This window comes from Pezoporus occidentalis, unplaced genomic scaffold, assembly GCF_034315485.1.
Source record: "Pezoporus occidentalis ecotype Australia unplaced genomic scaffold, CSIRO_AGI_Poc_V1 ctg184, whole genome shotgun sequence".
NCBI classification, from domain to species: Eukaryota; Metazoa; Chordata; class Aves; order Psittaciformes; family Psittacidae; genus Pezoporus; species Pezoporus occidentalis.
The window spans coordinates 1,296,409-1,315,472 of NW_026913683.1; the positions used below are offsets into that span (position 1 = coordinate 1,296,409).

The 19,064-nt window shown below is 39.6% G+C and overlaps 1 protein-coding gene across 2 annotated transcripts in view; it reads left to right on the plus strand.

The window, feature by feature from the left end:
* The first annotated feature begins 11,075 nt into the window (after nt 1-11,075).
* The window catches only part of OLA1 (Obg like ATPase 1), a 102,527-nt gene continuing 94,538 nt past the window's right edge, over nt 11,076-19,064 (plus strand). Inside the window, exons 1-3 of one of the 2 annotated variants that reach the window (XM_062615875.1) lie at nt 11,076-11,231; nt 11,491-11,591; nt 13,416-13,559. In XM_062615875.1, coding sequence (XP_062471859.1) covers nt 11,491-11,591; nt 13,416-13,559 — 245 coding nt within the window. In that variant the 5' untranslated portion in view covers nt 11,076-11,231. Of the gene's footprint in view, nt 11,232-11,490; nt 11,592-13,415; nt 13,560-19,064 lie in introns of those variants that run through there. The other variant, XM_062615876.1, reaches the window with a different exon arrangement.

Here is a 19,064-nt window from a genome sequence, read left to right on the forward strand (position 1 = left end):
GCAAAAGACCCCCAGAAATGACTGAAGAAATAACAGGAGAAACTTGAGATCATTTTTGGCTTCAGCCATGAGGAGTTCTTACTCTGCCTTGCAGATAGATGAATTTGCAAATGTTGCTGTTGCTCATCCCCTTTAATGTATGACACATGAGGCTGAAATTGAGCTCATAGGAGACCTTCTGTGTTGCCATGTGCTAACAGCTCAGAAATATGCAGAAGATGTAGGCAGAATATCATTGCCAGTTTCCTACAAGAAAGTGCTGTGAGTTGGTGAATGTATTGAGGTTTGCACTGGGGTGGGTTTCCAAGGACTTGAAATCTTGCTGGGTTGCTGAATGCCTTTAAAAGTAGCCTGTGTGTCTGCTGGGATCGTGCAGAAAGCGCTAGCCAACATGAAAAGTATCATGGACAATTGCTGTGAAAATGGTTAACTTTATTTAAGATTCGGTTGTGAAGTCATCTGGATTTCCAGTTTTAGCCAGTGAAATAAGCAACGAATGTGTGAGCCTCTGTGTTTATTCTGAAGTATAGTGGCTCTTAAGGCAGAATTCTGAATCACTTATTTTCTTGATTTTTAACTGTCGTTTCTTATACTGCGAGCCTTTTTCCTTCTATGTATTTTAATTATCATTTTACTTTGAAAACAAGGCATGGCTTTGTTTGGCTATTTGTGTAACATGATCAAGAACTTAATCATGTAGTTTCATCCCTCAGGCTTCTGAGTTAGAAGCATAGAATCATAGAACAGTTAGGGTTGGAAAGGACCTTAAAATCATCTAGTTCCAACCCCCCTGCCATGGGCAGGGACACCTCACACTAAACCATGTCACCCAAGGCTCTGTCCAACCTGGCCTTGAACACCGCCAGGGATGGAACATTCACAGCTTCCCTGGGCAACTCATTCCAGTGCTTCACGACCCTTACAGTAAAGAACTTCCTCCTTATATCCAATCTAAACTTCCCCTGTTTAAGTTTGAACCCGTTACCCCTTGTCCTGTCACTACAGTCCCTAATGAAGAGTCCCTCCCCAGCATCCCAGAGTTAAACATCTTAGATACATTTGAAACCTTTTATAACTTTATGGCTGAAATATGTATTGAGATTGCTAGGGACAGTGGTCAAATACTAGTTTTGTCAGTACTTCTCTGACAAAACAAAGAATGATTAGGACTGAAACTTGCAGATTCAGACTGTTCAATTATGTTTCTAATCCAAGGGTTAAGAAAAGAGGGATAATCATTCAAGTTATTATTCAATGATGGACTGAAACTTGCATTTGAGAAGCGACTTCATAACTTGTCTCAGCTAAAATGGAAAGATAAATACACTTACCTGGAAGATAAAAAACAGTAATATTGTTCTCAACCATCCACTTAAGAAAATTGGGTACAAATTGACATAAATTGGGTATTGAAGCAAAGGCGCTCCTAAAACTGTGACTGATTCTATTATGTCTTCTCCCACTTTGTGTTCCAAAACAATCTCTATCTTCTCATTAGAATGATTGGACACAGCCCTGTAAGTGACTGTGTATATTTCTTTTTTGGAAGCTGTAAAAATTTCAGATGTGTATGAGGCCATGCAGTAGTTATGCTTTAGCATTAGCCCAAAATAATAACTCTTCACTGTTACTGAACTAACATAACACAGCTATTCAAACTTGGCCACCTACCTACACATTCCAACCTACAAAACACTGCGAGGGAAGACAACTGGAGTGGGATCATCACTTGGCAGATATATATCACAAATTAGCGATCTTCCCAAGGCTTTTCACTGAACCAGCAATGCAGCTAAATTATTATCACTGAGGCACCAAGCTCGCATTGTAAGGGAAAGTAGTAAGAAGAAATCATTAATACAAACACTATTAAACAGTCACTGATTCTTTGGAAGATAAACTGAGAGGGATATATAAACATTCTCAGCTCTATGTTTCAGGCGAAGTCAAGGCACCAAAGTAAGGAGCATCAGTTACTGAAAGCTGCTTGGGTGAAGCCCAAGTGAAGCATAAAGGCACTGCAACCTCTTCTTCCTGCCTGTGCTCAGGGCAGCTCTCGTGCCGTGCAGTGCAGTGTGTGACCTGGGGTTGGGATGCTTCCAGTAGAGCTGTGAAAGAGCATCTTGCTGAGGGCTTGTTGCCTGTGCTCATGTACCCTCAGGTGTGAGCTGGTAGGTGTGCCTGCTCCTAGTTCTGTGACCTTTTGCAAAGGTCTTGTGATCCAATCTCCAACCTGTTTTTACTTGGCTGCCTGGCTTTACCGCAGACCTGCTTTGTCACTATGAACTTTCCTGGGAGTTACTGGACTTTTGGCTGATCCTGGCTGCCATTACCAAACCTGCTTTGGTCTTCTTGCTCGCATACTGCAGGGCTGCTCCTCCTGCTGAGTGCCTGGCTGGGGTTCTGCAGGTGGCTTGCCTGATCCAGGCCACCAGCTGCCCTGGTGGGAAGAGGACAGTGTCTCCAGCCCAGGAGACTCCCCTCAAGGAGAGCTTCAAGGAATTTGGAAACTTGTAATTTGAATAAAAGAGAACAGGGCACATAAGGACCAGTTTTTTTCCCCTCTTAATTAAAAGCAAAAGACCCCTTTATATTGGTGGGAAAGACTGTAGCTAATTGTAAGTATCATTACAAATGTTTTTGGAAACAGTGGTTCACTTCTGCAGTCACTCCAGATCCTTGAGACATTTGAGCTTTTCATCTGTCATCCAAAATGAAATAGTAACTAACATTTAACAGAAGATGGGTGGGGAAAAAAAGAAATAATAATAAAAAGTAAAGCTAATGTTGTTGATATACTTGGTTAGTGTTTTGTAATTAACTTCTTTCTCCCTTTACAATCGCTGAAGGACTCTGTGGACTAAGTTACTGTGTCACTACTATCAGATAAGGTAGGAAACATTTTATCATATTTTGATCCCTATTTTTACCCTAATTTTTGACATATTAAAGACTTTCATTGTTCAAATCAGCAAATTAACATTGTTCATTGAGAATTTAATTCTAAATATTTTCACACCTTTGGTTTCCATCATAAGGTAAATGTAGTTCAGTACTAATTAGTTACGACTTTTCATTTATCACTTTTTTGCAGATAGATTTTTAAAGCATTTATTTTGATTACTTGTTTATTATGATTTGTTGCTTCAAATTAGAACCTTGACTTATTTTAGTAAGGGTTCTGAAACCTATGAATATATCCTGGGTGTAAAAGGCCTAATAAGAATCTTGTTATTTCCATAAAATAGTGGTATTGCTGTAAACATCACAAAGTGATTATGTTTTCATTATTTTATTCAAAGATGTGCAGTGCTAATACTTCAACTTAGATATCATTTTGAAACCACTATCCTGAGAAGTAGGTAACATTAGAAAGAAGGCAAATTATTAATGCAGAGTGGCATAGTCATCAATAGGCTACAAAATACACTTTCAAAATCATGTTTTTACAAACATGGCACAGGCTCTGCTGTAGCACTGTATGCTTTAACAGCTGCAGATATATTTTAGAAAACACTGATGAAGCCATTACTGCTCCATCCATTTGTTCATAGTATATATCATTATTCAAGAAATTTAAGAACTGTAATGATGGAAAATCACACAGAAAGAAAAGGAACATGGACTTTGTCAGAAACAAGGGCTACATTTTTATTCAAGAGGCCCGTAATGACGGAAAATCACAGTGAAAAGCAGAGACGAAACAGGGATCCCATAAAGGGCTGACACACCACAGTGGCACAAGTAGTAGAACAGTCATAGCAAGCGGTTAAAAAGAAAGCAAACAAAATTAACTAGAGAAGAGCTGGACCTGGAGCTGAAGCACAAAACAGAAACAAATCACAGCAAATGCTGAAGATTAATTTCAAAGTATCTGCTGAGAATGAGTGGAGAGACAAGTTGCATCAATATTAACGAAGCTGAAATAGAACTCCAAACGACCATGAGTACAAAATGGCACACAAAGCGTTTTCTTTTAAATAGGTTGGAGATTGGATCATGAGACCTTCAGGAAAATGAACGGAATTCACAAAAGATGTTGTTATGGGAAGTGTGATAAACAATCACAACATAAATCTTAAAAGAGAACCACAGAAATATTAGTTAGCAGTTTAGTTGCATATTTATTTTAAAACAATGCTTTATAGATGAGATATTCAGGAAAGTAAGCAAAGGTATTTTCTGATATCTAGTGATCGATAAATGGCTTAAAAGGATCTTGTACACCTTCAGGTACAAGTCTGATTTTTTTTTTTTTTCAAGCAATGTAAGAGAGCTAGGTGCTTCAAATCCTTAGTAATACATTCTACTTTAAGTTCACATAATGTGCAAGGGCACACTGTTCCCCACCTTGAACTGAAAAAAGGAATAAATATATATGTTGGCAGTCAGCTCTGTACAGGCAGGAAATAAACTTTTCTTCCCAAATTACTTAAGCTACCTACTCATATTAGACACCCATGACTCCAGGCTATGGAGCTTTCAGAGATTCTTAGGTTCTTGATATTAAAAATTTCTGCCCCACCAGCTGACAACTGTATTCACTCCCGGTCAGATAGCCTGTGGTTAGAAACAAGGGGTCACACTTTAAGAACCTGATTTCTACAAAAGACCAACACAAATGTGTAATTTCTCAGGTGATGTTGTCAGGAGTCCTGTAAATTGTAGCTGGCATGTCAAATGGAAGATCTCGCTTAGTGAGAAAGCAGAGCAAGTGAGTACCTTTCCTGATAAAGATCGCTCTTCCCTATGAGAATTCCTTGTGACAGGCAAAATTTCACTGTTGCAGAGATACAATCAGTTGATCCGTTTCACTCATGTAACAAATTAAACTGTTAAAGGTTCTGCATCTGACAGAAGAGTGGCCCATGTGTTTTCTTCCTTTCGTAGCAGGTCACTTATGTTATTTTGGTGCCTTGCCACGGCTTCTCAGCAGTAGTCTTCAGTGTTCACATTGCGCTGACTGCAAATACACTAACCTTTCTTTTACTTTGTAGTAAGGGCATAGTGATCTAAGTAAAGCTATTGAGAAGAATTAAAATACTCTGTAAGCCAAATTTTGGTTTAAAAGGGAGACTGGTGTATAAAATGTATGTGTAGATGTGGATTAGATTTGCAGAAGAGTAATTATTTGTGGTAGGCCATGCTCTTGTGTTTCCTTGGGGCACAGGAACTACATATTGGCAGCCCATAGTGTTTGAAAATCCCTGTGTAGAATTTGGGTCCTGAAATCCGTATTGGTGAAATGTGTATTCAAGCATCCACACTGTTAAGTCATACTTTGGTTGCACCCACAAAATTTAGGATTATGAGGCAATGGGATTTCTATGATTGTGTTTTATTACACAACACAATGGTAGTAAGCTTTACCACTTGGTGAGTAATTTCCTGGTGTTTGGTAATAGGATTGCATAGTCCTTCCAGAACCCCTCTATAGTGGTATTCTCAGGCTATTGGCTGATGACTGAGCACTCTTGGTGTGCTAGTTCTGTCCTCCTGAGTGCATGCTCCATCCCAGCACTAGCAGGGTGGGACAGTGAACTCTTCCTATTACTGACATGAATTTAATCCTTATTTTGGGAAAACAGGGCATGGGATAAAATGGGTAGATGATAGCTAAACACAGCTCTGTATTCAGTTGCATTGGCCCCTTAACACTTGAGTACAGGGAGTATTGCACAGAGAGTACTGCACAATTTGGAGCAGAAAGTTAGGAACAACCTTGTAAGTAAATTATGGGGAAAATATTGGTGTTGAGTGAAGCTTTGCTGAGCTGCCGAGCTTTTTCCAAGTAGAGAATTATGAGAATTATAGCCTGAATTCAGGGACAGAAGTCTCCCTACTTGTACATTAGACCATCTCCTTCCATGTTTAATAATAGCCTTCAAGGTACAAGAACTATTTGACACTCATGTTCCTTTTTCATACTCGTTCAACTGTCAAGCATCTTGATTAATTCACCTTTCAGTGCTACCATCCCCAGTACTAAATAAAATTAAATCTATGATTTTTCTTAGACCACTGGCATTTCTTCTCTTCTAATGGTCCTTAGGGTTTCATTTGGAGAAAAAAGCCCAAACCAACAACAACCGGTGGTCATGCTAGGATGGTCCTTGCATCTGTGAAGCTTAGAAAAAGCCTCGTGTTGCCCACTCCATAATCAGTCCCCATTTAAGACAATTTTCTGTTTTTATTAGTAGTAATCATATACCTATTTTTGTTTTAGATTGGTACTTTCTTTTACACTGTCATTTGCTAGGCTACTGAAAAGTTCAAAGTAGACCTATCATTTTTGAACTGAAATTTCACTAATTCCTAGGTAATTTCTCCTACTATAGTACCTCTCTCTCCTAGGCTTTTGCTCCTTTTCAGTGGGTTAATCTGTCTTTCACTATTCTTGCTATGATAATCTCAGTACGCATTATACTGAGTGTTAGTGACGTTGTCCATGTTAAAGTTATGAAACTGGGCTAGAATTTCCAGATTCATGATCTAGAAATATTATAAATATGTGGCAGATCAGATTGTTCTGCATTATGTGCTTCTAGACTGCCACAGCCTGTGATATTGCAGAAAGGGGTGAGAGTTGCTTTATACCTCCACAGCAATTCTGACTTTGGAGCAGTACAAACATCATTAACAACCTGTCACCATTCTTTACCACTAACTAACTATATTTTAAGCTCAGTTGGTTGATATTATTTTTCCTCCTTCTTAAATGTATAGTGTTAAGCATTTTTTTTTAGGGGGGAAGGGAAACCATTCCTTTAACAAGGATAGTTAAAACAATAAAAAAATGTGAAAATGAGTGAATATGAACCACATAGTATAAATTTAAGTGTATAAAGAACAGTACAAGGTTAGATTATTTATAAAACTGGATGAATCCACAGTTAAAAGAACAAACCCTATTTAACCCTACCAAACATAATGTTTAAGAATATTGTATTAAAGCACAGTTCAGCTGGGTGATGAGTACCTTTAAACTCCACACAATTCAATGAACAGCATTTAGTTTGGACCGTGCCCTTGAACAGTGTTTCGTTTTAGCAAGACTGTATTACTGGGAGGCATCCAGTTCTCTCCAAGCGGCACAGACCCAGGCAATTCAGGAGTGGTGATGTGTAAAAGCAGCTGTGTTCTTCTCACCCCCTGGGTTGCACTGAACATTGCCTGGTCACAGCAAGGATCAGGGCCTCTGTCTTTATTCTTTGAGTTCTACAAACCCACTTATTTTTGCAGTTAACAGTGACTTTGCAGTAAATACATGTTCTGGGCAGCAAAAAGCAAAGAGTATGTTGGTGGCACAAACCACAAAGTGTTTGTTTTATTACTCTCCCTTAAACATTGTTTTTAATCAGGTGGAGTTGCTCCAGGGCTGTTTGACTTCTGCACGTGTTCCAGCTGTACAATAAGCTGTATTTGTGTGCTATTTCTGTGCTGGAGAGTTGACATTGAGATGGTTGCTCTCTAGATGTTTTTTTTTCATTAAACTTATAAAGCACATTTTGAATGTAATACAGTTAAGATTATAATGATTTAAACTATGTATGCCGGTTTAAAATTAGGGTTTTGCCATTATGACAGACTTGGATAGGAACATTCAACCAAGTAAGGCAAGCCATGACTCTAAAAGCAACTTGAAATCAAAAGCATGTAAGATGAAGTCTTACATTGTCAAGGAATGACTTCCAGCTGAAGGAATCAAATGCTTTAAAGTCCTATATCTGTATTTAGTGAAGTGGCCATGCTAACAGTAAATTAAATACAGAGATCAATGTAGTAAATGGAAAAGCTTTCCAAATGTAGCCTTTCAGGAAGTCTGGTCCTTTTAACAGAGCTAGGCAAATCCACCCCTTATTGTTGCTGTGAAATGGTCTCACATAAGCCTATTTCAAGACGAGTATGGATAAAAGTGGGCTGTCTTGAACTTTAGAAGGATGGAAAACTAAGATACGTTTCTTCCATTCCTGAAAAGGAAACTAATTTTGGTTACTGAAGCTTGTGATCTAGGGATGTGAAGGATGCAAGGGCTACTCTGCAGCTATTTGTAAATACTTTTGGTTATTGTCAGTATTTTGACTGTTCAGTGTGGTAATCCATTAGCTTTATCCAACCACTAAATAATTACATTTTAATCTGAATTAGTTGGCTGATACTACTTTTTTCCCTTTTAAATGTCTAACATTAGCTTTTAAGGTGGTAGAAAGACCATATAAGCATGTTACCAACAAGAACTGGCTGTCCTTGCTGTCACTATCACTATACCAATAGAAAAGCTCTGAGCAGATACTGTATTCTTTTCCTCAACCAAATTGTTGTAAAAAAACCTCATGTCACAGAAAAAAACATTAATTTGAAACAATATTTTTTATATGCAATTCCAAATTAGTAACAGTGTCCTTTCTTAGAAAAAAAAGTGTGTTGTTTTTTTGTTTTTTTTTAAATGCTCAACATTATATTCCTTTTATTGTGTCAGAGATGATATATAATCTGATGATACTCTCACCTTGACTCCTTTGCTCTGGTGTTTTTCAAGTTTTGAGAATTTTATCTTATGGACTTAAAATAGGACATGCTATAAGAACAGTTTTTACTGCCTTCTCTCCTTCAATTTTCCTAGCAGGCAAACACTTGATGGTGCCTGTCTTTAATGGTTCAGAGAAGTGAAGCCTGAGTTGGAAAAATGTCTTTAATTTTTTGAAGAGTCCTGGTCTGACATCTGTAACATTCCATAACTGTTTGTTTTCACAGATCCTAAATGTTTCATGTTTTCTTCTTGAATTCTCTATTTTATTCCCTGAGCATCCTTTTAAGAGGATGATTACTGTTTATGCAATTGCCACATCAATTGTAAACACATGGGGATTTACTTATAACAATGGGCTCCTCTTGACCACACACCATCTTTAGAAGTCTCTAGATAAGCACGAACAAGAATCTAGTAATGTGCCTAACCACCAGCGCCCCTTTTAATCCAAAGAGCACACAGATGCTCAGGGCACTTCTCAGGGTGCTCGGTATTTCACCTTTCCAGAGCTTCCCACTCTGGTGCAGGATTGTTGGGGCAGGAAACAGAAGACCAGGAAATGTGAGCTCTTGTCTCTACTTGGCAGTGAACAGCGTTACTCTTTGTGCCTCGATGTTTCCCTTTCATTTGTGTTATTATTTCCACAAGGGTACAGGTTCTTGTTCAGTCTCCTTGCAAGCCATAATAATCTCGGAAAGCTTTTGAAGTTCATGTTCACTAAAAAAGCCTGTAGAGAAGGACATCCTAAGTAACAGCATCATGTATTTTGACAGGGCCAATTTAGGTTGAGAGAATCATTGTTTTCTTGATGAAGTCTTATTTATCTTTTGCAAATTCTTTCTACAGAACTTAGATGAAGTTAGGTGGAAAAGGAATTCTTTGTCAGTTAAGATATTTTTAAAAGACTCACAAAAGGATACTGCCCATGCAATTAAGGTATTTACATTCTTGATTATCGTTTCTGAAGGTAACATTAGCACAGATCTATGACAAAAGAGAAAACTGACCAAGGCATGAAATGTAGGCGAGATGTAATCATTACTGACTCCTATTAATTTAAAGTATCTTTTTCTGTACAAATTATATAATCAAAATAATGCTACGCATGGGAATTGGTGATCTTAATGGCTCTTATAGTGGTTAGAATTATAGAATAGAATAGTTAGGGTTGGAAAGGATCTTAGTATCATCTACTTCCAACACCCCTGCCGCGGGCAGGGACAAAACTACCTTCATTCTGCTTACAGACTAAATTATATACTTGTTTGTTTGAAACAGCAAATGGAAAAACCCGCTTATTCTGAGAACTATGAGCATAGCCCCAAGTGTACATGCTGCTGCCTAATGCCTCCTAGAAATACTGTCTTCTGAAACCAATCACTTCTTCCCAGAACTGACCTGAGGGTCAAATCTAGCTTTGCATCTGGGGACTGAATAAACAAGCTTTGCATTCCTGCCTTGCTCTTCTCAGGAACAGCAAAATTGACTTTGTAGAGCCAATGCTGAAGCAGCAAAAGTGCAGTTTATAATAATGATTGCTCATTACACTAAATTCCTATTTACAGGTTAAATGGAACCCCTGTGTGCAGATAATTGTAAGCTCTTGCAGATCCCTTTACTTCCTCCTGCCCATTTTGATGGATACTGCTGGACAGAACAGCCACAGCAGGGTTTAGTGCTCCTCTTCTGGAAATGGAGATTGGACTCCTCATTTGCAGCAACTCTCCCAGGGGTTCTGCGCTTGCTGCCAGCTCTGAGCCACTGGGTCTGGGAAATTAAATGACTTTTCCTTACGTTCCAGCTTTCTGTGTAGAAATGATGCAAATTCTAAGTTTTGTAAAGCAGCTGTGAGTCCTGACAGTGGGTTCCTAGTGACTCTTACAAGCTGTTATGCAGAAAAAACCCTAATGGCTCATTGTGCCATGCACCAGAGCTGCAGAGTAAGTCTGCGTAGCCTTTTTGTGGCGTATTTCCACGCTGTGTGCCTGATAGGGAACTGTGAGGGAACCATCCTGCAGAGAAGGGGCTACAGAACAAAACCAAAAGGTTAGAAAAGTAAACCTGACCGAGTTTTGTTACCCCCAGTCTGAGGAGAATGCAGCCAATGAAGGCCTTGTCCTACTCCTAGGGCATGAAAGGGTGAAGAACCCTGGCCAGATGCTTCTCTTCTGCATGGATTCCTCAAACAATGTTATACTTCGCACCCCCAGTCTGGTGTTTCCTTGCCCCACCACCTTTCTTCCACCGCTTTTACCACGTGGCCCTTCTTCCCAAAGGCACGGCTCCGCGCCTCGCTGATTTCTGGGAAGGGGGGTGGAGAACGGGAGGCCAACTGCTGCTTCTAGGAAAGAAGCTCGGGGCGCCCGGCGTTCTCCTCACAGGGGCCCGGTGCTCTCCTCAGGACCTGCCGCCGTGCCCAGCAGCGGGCCTCGCATGCAACCCTGCGTTTTGGGTGCGGGTGCCGAGGAGCGCGAAGCGGCGGCCGGCGGCCCCCGGCACCGCGCTGCGGGTGCGCGGCGGACCGGGGCACGCTCCTCGCCAGCGCCGCCCTCCTGGGGCGACCTTTCCCCTCGCGCGGCTCCCGACCAATGGGCGGGCTCGGTCCCGCCTGTTCCGCCGGCGTGTTCCGCGTGCGAAGGGGCCGCTCGTGCCTCTTCCTACTCCGGGGCGGGGGCCGCGCAGCCCAGCTCTGCCCGCTGAGGTGAGCCCCGCAGAGCCCCGCTCTTGCCCCGCGGGCCGGGGAGTGCGGCGCTGCGGAGGGGGAGCCGCCGGGCCGGGATGAGGCGCTTCCGGGCCCTGGGGAGCAGCCGCGGCTTCGGCTGGCAGCGCGGGGCGGGTGTTTCTTGTCGGCCTTTTCGAGGCGGAGGCCCTGGGTGTGCCGGGAGGAGCGGGGTGGAGAGTGCGCGGCGGGACCCGGGGCTGTGGTACGGCCTAAGCGTGCTCCCGTTCTGTGCTTTCAGATGCCCCCGAAAAAGGGAGGCGACGGGGTTAAATCGCACCCGATTATCGGCAGGTTTGGGACGTCCCTGAAGATCGGGATCGTCGGGCTGCCTAACGTCGGGTAGGTGATGGGGAGCGCTGGGCGGAGGAGCAGGCCGGGGCTTCTCGCTCTCCCCAAGCTTGTGCCTGCTCCAGGTAGAGAGACCTGGCACAGTGCCTGGGTGAAGACAGGTGTCTGCGTGTGTACGCGATCGGGGATACAGTGTAAGTCTGTTTGCTGTGCGATAGGCTTGAACTGCGTATAGGTGGAGAGATATAAAACAGGTAGCATGAGGCTGGTATGTGTAAGTTTGGACTAGGTAGTGGTATAGAATTAAAAGGAAGAAAAGTCTTGGCAATTGCTGATTTTTATAAAATCCTGCATCTTTTGCATTTCTTTACTTACTCTGTAGTGTATGTGTAACAGAAGTTTTTATGCAGATACAGATGCACACATGGCCGTATATACAAATTCCATTTATGTTGTAGGGTTTTTTTTTTTGGAGAGGGTGCTGTGTACAGGAAGGGGTAAATGATACTCTTAAGTGTCATTAGCAGTGAAGAGGACTTACATTCTTGAATCTTCATCAGAGTAATGGAAAAAGTTGTATAAAAAGTTGTTACAGTTTAGGAGAGATGATGCAAGATGAATCTCTCTGTCACACTTCTCATCTGCAGTTGTTACAGCTCCTCAAAGAGCCCATACTTAAGGCATTTAAAGATGATGATGAATTACCTGGAGAATGCTTGTGTGAACTATTGGTGTTAGTTTGTGTATCATATTTACTGAAAGAAGTTGTCAGCAGTCTCAAATTTGGAATATTTTAAGAAGTTAGAGGAAAAGCCTTTGAGCATGTCTGAGTGCCATGAGTGCTGCTTCCTTTTCATTACCATTTATTTTATTTTTTGGGGTGTAGGTAAGTTGCACACCAGAAAGGAAACAATTAGCAGTAAGATTGTATATGTAGCATGCCAATAGGGAAAAAGAGCATTTGCAGTTATGTTATGATGTAATTTTCCAAGAAGGCTGTGACTGACTTTGGAACATGGTGGCTGCATGCAGGGCAACTGTCAGGTTTTTTTTTTTTCTTCCCCCTAGGCCTGAGAAGTTCTGTGGATCTAAAAAAAACCCACCACAAAACACCAGAATACTTACAGTAGAAGATTCAGGAGTTAAGAACTTTCTCTTAACAAGAACTCAAGAATCGCTGTCTTTTGGTTAAATAAATACTAACTAGCAAAATAATCAGCCACTTGGTTTAAGTGGAAATGTTCTTTTTTCCCTTGATACCACTTGCATTTTTTCCCACTGATATTTAACAAGGATGAAAAATGTTTGCTAAGGTAGAACTGCGTCTTTTTTATATGCATGGAAGATTACTTGTAATTGATTAATTGTTGTGGTTTGCTTTCTGTGCCCCTTTTTTCTCTCTTGATTGTTAACTTCTATTGCTTAGATACTGAAATTATGTTAATACATAAATAAATCTGAAGAAACAATACATCTGGGGAAAGGGCTTGTGAGTCTTGGCAAAACCAGTTCATTCAGGATAAGTTTCAAGCATCCTTATCCATTTCTCACTTTGTGCTTGAGGAAAATGAGTAGTGGCTAATACAGCTGTGCTTTGCTTTTGACTGAAAGCTTCTTTGCTAACTGATGTGCAATATCTTCACTTAGGGTAATTTTCAAGGGCAGGGAAGAGGTAACCATCAGTGTGTTTCAGTGGGGCACTCCATATGTGTATTTGAAAGTGTCCTATACTACAATCAGGGTAGTGGTCACTGTTGTTGAAGTACAGAGAAAATTCAGTATTGCTTTTGAGTTGGAATAAGACGTGCTTCTATCCAGCCCTTTTAAATAATTCTAATCTGAACTTCTTTAAGAACGTGTGTATTTTGTTTGTAGGAAATCGACGTTTTTCAATGTGTTAACAAAGAGTCAAGCAGCAGCAGAAAATTTTCCTTTCTGTACTATTGACCCCAATGAGAGTCGAGTACCTGTGCCAGATGACAGATTTGACTTCCTATGCCAGTATCACAAACCTCCAAGGTAACTCAAATTCTTCATCTTTTTTTTGGAGTTAAGATGAAATAGTGTTACTGAACACAGGGTTTTCATAGGATTTTAGTGCAATGTCTTTAAGTTTTTATGGACATACGTTTTAGAATGTGAAATTACATTCTTGTAATACATATATATGAGAATGAGAAGCCTAGTTGCTGCTAGTTGTTGCTTAACATCATTTGGTGCTTGGTGTACCTGTCTTTGAAGCTTTTGGCTCCCAAGTGACTTGGAGGATCTTCTGAAAAGATTTGGAAAATGAACTGTAGTGGACATACCTAATGTGTCATGAGCTCTCTCATTTGTAAAGTTTCTATCCTGTATTTTGTGTCATTTAGAATATTGCATATGCTGTAGGCAGCCAAACAAATATCAACGTACCTGTGCTCTCAGTCTTTTTACAGTAAGCTTTGTGAGCAGCCTTTTTTTCCCTGACCTTTTTATAGGCTCTGCTATTTGTTATCTGATATATTCGGGGATATTACTACAGTGGTTCCTTATTCTAGGATTGTATTAATTTTGTCACATTGATGGATTTTTGTTATAGATTATTACTGTAATCTACCATATATATTCAATGTGGGAACTGGATTCTTGCTTGAACAGCATTAAGGTGTTATCAGAAAACAAATAAGTGTTTGATTTGTTAATTTCAGTTTTCAATTACTTGCAAAGGGATCTTGAATAAAGTGAACCCTACATAAATCGTAGGGCAAATTAGCATGCACTCTTTGTTCAAATCCTCAGTTTTAAACTGAGCTCACGCCCACAATTAAATAAGATTGATTAGTCACTGGTCAAAAAAAGCCCACCGCTTGTGCTTAATTTTCAGGTCCAAATAGGTTGCTTCTTTCTCTAATTGCTGTGTACTTTTTAAATACTGAAAAATGAATTGATAAGGAGCTGTCTGGCTAGGTGGATTTTTACAAGATGTTATCTTGTTTTTCCTGCTCAAGGAACTATTAAGTATACTTGTTACCATATGGATCATAAACCAAAACCGTACTGAATTTGAGACAAAACTTTCTGGCTGTTGGCTGTGCAGAGGTAATGGTGTGGCTTTCAAGTTTTGTTGATAAATTTGTTCTAAATGGTAGTGTTATTGCTGCTTTGGCCAGGTCAGTAGTTTCTTTTTCTTTTCACTTAGCTATGACTGGCTACTTCTAAATTAACAGTTGAAGTGAAAAAGAGATTACGATCTCTCCCCTCATTCTGCCTTAGGCCATCTCTCCTTACAAGGAGTGCATACCTGTGTGTGTTCTCTGACTTGCAAACTCTGCCCTCCTCTGCTCCCCCCTGAAAAAAGCCACCTGCAAATATTAATGGAAATAGATATATTTAGTAATAAAAATTAAGACATAAAAATATTAATGAAACTGGAAAATAACCTGGATAATCAGCTTTCATTTGAATGGTCTTTAAGCATTTTTAAGAGTGTTTGTTACTTAAAATCGATGGGTGTGGGGATTAGTGAGTAGTTACAGCTCGTGAGTTTGCGTATGCTGCATATATTTCACTGTAACAGTGATAAGCCAGTGATAATTCAGTAGCACAGTAGACTGAGGTAACTCTTCTTGGACTGTTTGTGCTGCTCTGTCTGAGACTAACTCGGGAAAAGAAGGCTATGGTCATGAAGATCTACAACTGAATTTAAATTACATACAATTCCTTAATTTCTCTTGTATAGTCTTGATTTTGTTCTTCATCTTTATGTAATATGTTCCGTGTTAATTTTCTACTTGTATGGATTAGTAGACATAATCCATCCGTGCATGCAGAATGTTTTATAAACAGCGAGTTCTCTTTAAATTAGACTCTTGTCTAGCCTCAAGTATTTGCTTTTTAAAGTCTAAAGCATTCAGGTTTTTATTTCGCATATGTTACACTTAGTCATCGCGTAACTGCAGTCATTGTTGAGAGGTGGGGAAAAAAAAAGGAGGGGGGACTTTGTCTTAATTAAAGCAGTGTATGACAGGCCAGTGATTTTGCCTTGATGCCTGCTGTGAGCGAGGGAAAGGAAGAGTGGGACTGGGTTGGACTGGCTGTCGCTGTCTGTCGCACTGAGCTGAGATTGCTGCTGCTACAGAGAGACAGACTCTACTGCTGGAAATACTGCTAGTATGAGTTTGCAGCTGTTCTGCCACTGGAGGAAGAGTTAGGCTCTTTGGGTACTGTTTGTTGCTTGAAGATCTATTCCTATCCCTGAAAGAGGGAAGCATCCGCTTCGATGGGACTCGTGTGCAGCTACTTGCTAGCCCATGCTAAATCTGAGTGGTATTACTTAATTGGAAGTGTAGACGTTTGTAAATGAAATAATGCAGGCAAGATTTTTGGAGACTGTTACATCAAGGTAAAGTTGTACTTAATAAATTAAGGTATGCTACCAGAACTGATAACCTTTTTTTCTTTCTGCAGCAGTGGATGGTGTATATGACTGTTAACAATAAATAAGTTCAATGATCAGACTGTAGACAGAAGGTGGGCTCCAAAAACTTCCCGTAAAAACTGCTATTTTGCTGCCAAATGGATTAGATGAGCAAATTTCCTTGAGATTTAATGCTGCTTATTGCTTACTTTCTGGTGTGAATGAAACTGTAGGTATTAAAAAAAACCACAACAGACTTTAATGTTTTAAATATAATTCTGAATGCTTGTTATTTTAAGGTCTTAGTTTCTGTTTTGTTACTAACTTTATGTAAGCAGCTGATGTGATTGTTTTAAATTTATACAGTGTTCAATGAAAACTCAAGTTTGTTGCATGGTGTCAACATGTAGCTTTTTCAGAAAGGAGAGAGTGTTGGGTTCTTATTTTGTTGTCCCTACTTTTCGGGCAAGGTTTGATAGACTAATGATTGTATTAGTTGCAGTTCAGTAGGTGGAAAGAGTATTTGCTTTGGACTGATTAACTTCAGCAGGAGCTGAAGCAGAAAGGTGTAGTTTGTTGTCTTTTTTTTTTTTGTCCCTCCTGCCCCAATCTCTGGATCTTAAGTAGGTAGCAGAGGATGAGATCTACTCATTCTAAAATGGAAAAGAGAGGTTCCTCATCTCAGCAGGTAGCTCCTGCTTTGAAAACAGGGATTTGAAAGCCAAAACCGGTTGATCTCTTGACAGTAGTATTTTAATGGGCCTTTTTGTGTTTAGACGTGATGGATTTCTTACACAAGACAAGAACTGTGTAGCTCATGTGAAGAAATTTTAGTAACTTAATAAAAGCTTTGATAAAGCTATGCTTGTTGTTTGTTTGTTGTTTTTTTTTTTGTTCTAAATTCAGTTAATCACCTTAAACCTAAAAATATTTTTCAGTGTAAGTATGTTAAACTGATTTCATTTGGACAAGTGACTTGTGTCCTAACTCACAAGTATCTCAAAAGCCTTTGAGTTTATATACCCTCCAGACTTACCCCATATGGCCCTGTCTACTACTGTGGTCTACTGTGCCTGACCAGGACTGGTATCTCAGTGGTGACATTTGATTCAAGCCTCAAAAGGATCTTGAGTGGGGAAGTGGAGAAAACTGCTGTTTCCTCCTTCTCATTTATTAATTTATTTATTTTGTGCCCAAATAACCTCCTCACTACAGCTGTTTATATTCTTTCTTCTTTATTTTAAGCTATATGTTTAAGTAAAAGAAATAGGTAGAAGTAGTGTTTTAACTATAGCTATGTTTTAACTGTAAATAGTTAACAGTGAAGGACTCTTGGCTGATAGTAATCACCCTGTATGAAAACATTAATAATGAAGTGATTTTAAAAATCTATGTTTCTGCTTCCTCCTCTGGTTAAAATCAAACAAGATTATAAGCGGGAGTGAGTAAAATGTAAGTAGTTTTGTTCATCCTTTCTCATGTTATCAGTATTCATCTAATTCCTTGTTTGCATCTGTAAGCAGGTGTGTTGCTTTGCATGTATGTGTTCACAAAGCACAATGCTTATTGCAAACCGCAAACATTTCTGTTTAACTTAGACTCTTTTTAATCTATCTTGGGTATCCTTTCCAACTTAAATTTTAAGGCAATCTTTGTTATCTTACGGAAGGAAATAGTAAAATGCAACTACCCCTCTTCATCTCTCTGTCACCGTCCAGTGTACTTAAGGAGCTCCATCCTTTTTGTCAGTAAATTGCTTTAATTTGTTCTGTTGCATTGTAGATTGTTGAAGTTCATGCACCGAGATCTTTAGTGCTCAAGCAATGGTATTGAACTAAATCTGAGTCCCTTCCAATGTTGGCTAGGTCACGGATGTCCTACATAATATTAAATACATGTTCTCTTGAACTTACTGTAAGATAGCATACTCAGATACTTGATCAAGTTTTGAAGTAAAAATTATGTAATCAGTTGGTGGAAAGTTCTGCTTAGAAAGCAGATCAGCAGTGGGACTTTTTGAATGACATCATGTGGGACTTATTCTGGGTTTAAAAAGACTATTTATGTAAATGAAACCCACCTCTAATTCCAGAGTGAAACATGAATAACTTAGCTGGATGTAACTCCCATATATCAGCATCTGTAGGAGAATCCCATTTTTTACAGAAAGCAACTGAAAATTGCTGAGTACATCCTGTTGTTAATGTGCTTCTTCCTTTGGTGTTACTGCTCTTCAATTAGCTCTGAGCCTGTGTAGATCAACTTGGCAGTGATGTGTGTTCTAGCATTGCAAATGAACAATTTGCCAGCAGTGAATGAAAGACCTGAAGTGGTGACTTGAGCCTTGACTTGACTTGTCTGCCTGGTGGGAGAAGGAAAAATTCAATTGGTTATATTTTATTGGTATATTAACTTTGTGAATAGTTTGAGAATGCAGGCATTTGATATACAGGGGACACCAAGTATGTGTCATAATCCACATTGAATCTTACTTTTTTTAATAGTTCATGTAAGCAAAATTTAATTAGCAGATTTTTCACTTCTGGTTCATGTGCTATTAAGTTCAAGTCTTGTTTGTCAGTACCATGGATACAATGCTATTAATGAAATTGTTCTTGCTTAGAAATGACTGGGGTTCATCTGCTGTACCTGGTTCTTCAGAAGCAGATTCCTTTACCCTGTGAGGTGTTGTACTTACATTGGTTAAAACTGCATGCAAGATTGACTGCAGAAGGTGTAATAAGGGAGTACAGTCTCCTGGAAGAGCAGGAGGGCCTATGAACTGTGTTTTCTGTTTGGAAATGAGCCAAGAAAAACAAAAGCAATGAGGACAGACCAAGTGTTGAAAGCTTTATAGCAGGTTGTCACAATATATGTGTTCTCCTATGTTAACTACTTCAGGTCATTTGTGAACTATTAACAGATAACTCCTACTTAAGTTGCCTGAATTTTCATAAAGGAAGAAGAGTTACCCTTTCTTAACAGATTTCAGATAACAGCTTTTAAAGGCAGAAGAGCTTGTGCTGTAACCAGGAGATGAATAGCACATTTGGCTTTACTGAAGAGAAAATGGAAGCTGGACACCTTACCCTAATAGTGAAGAATTTGGCTTTTTTACTATGTGGGAT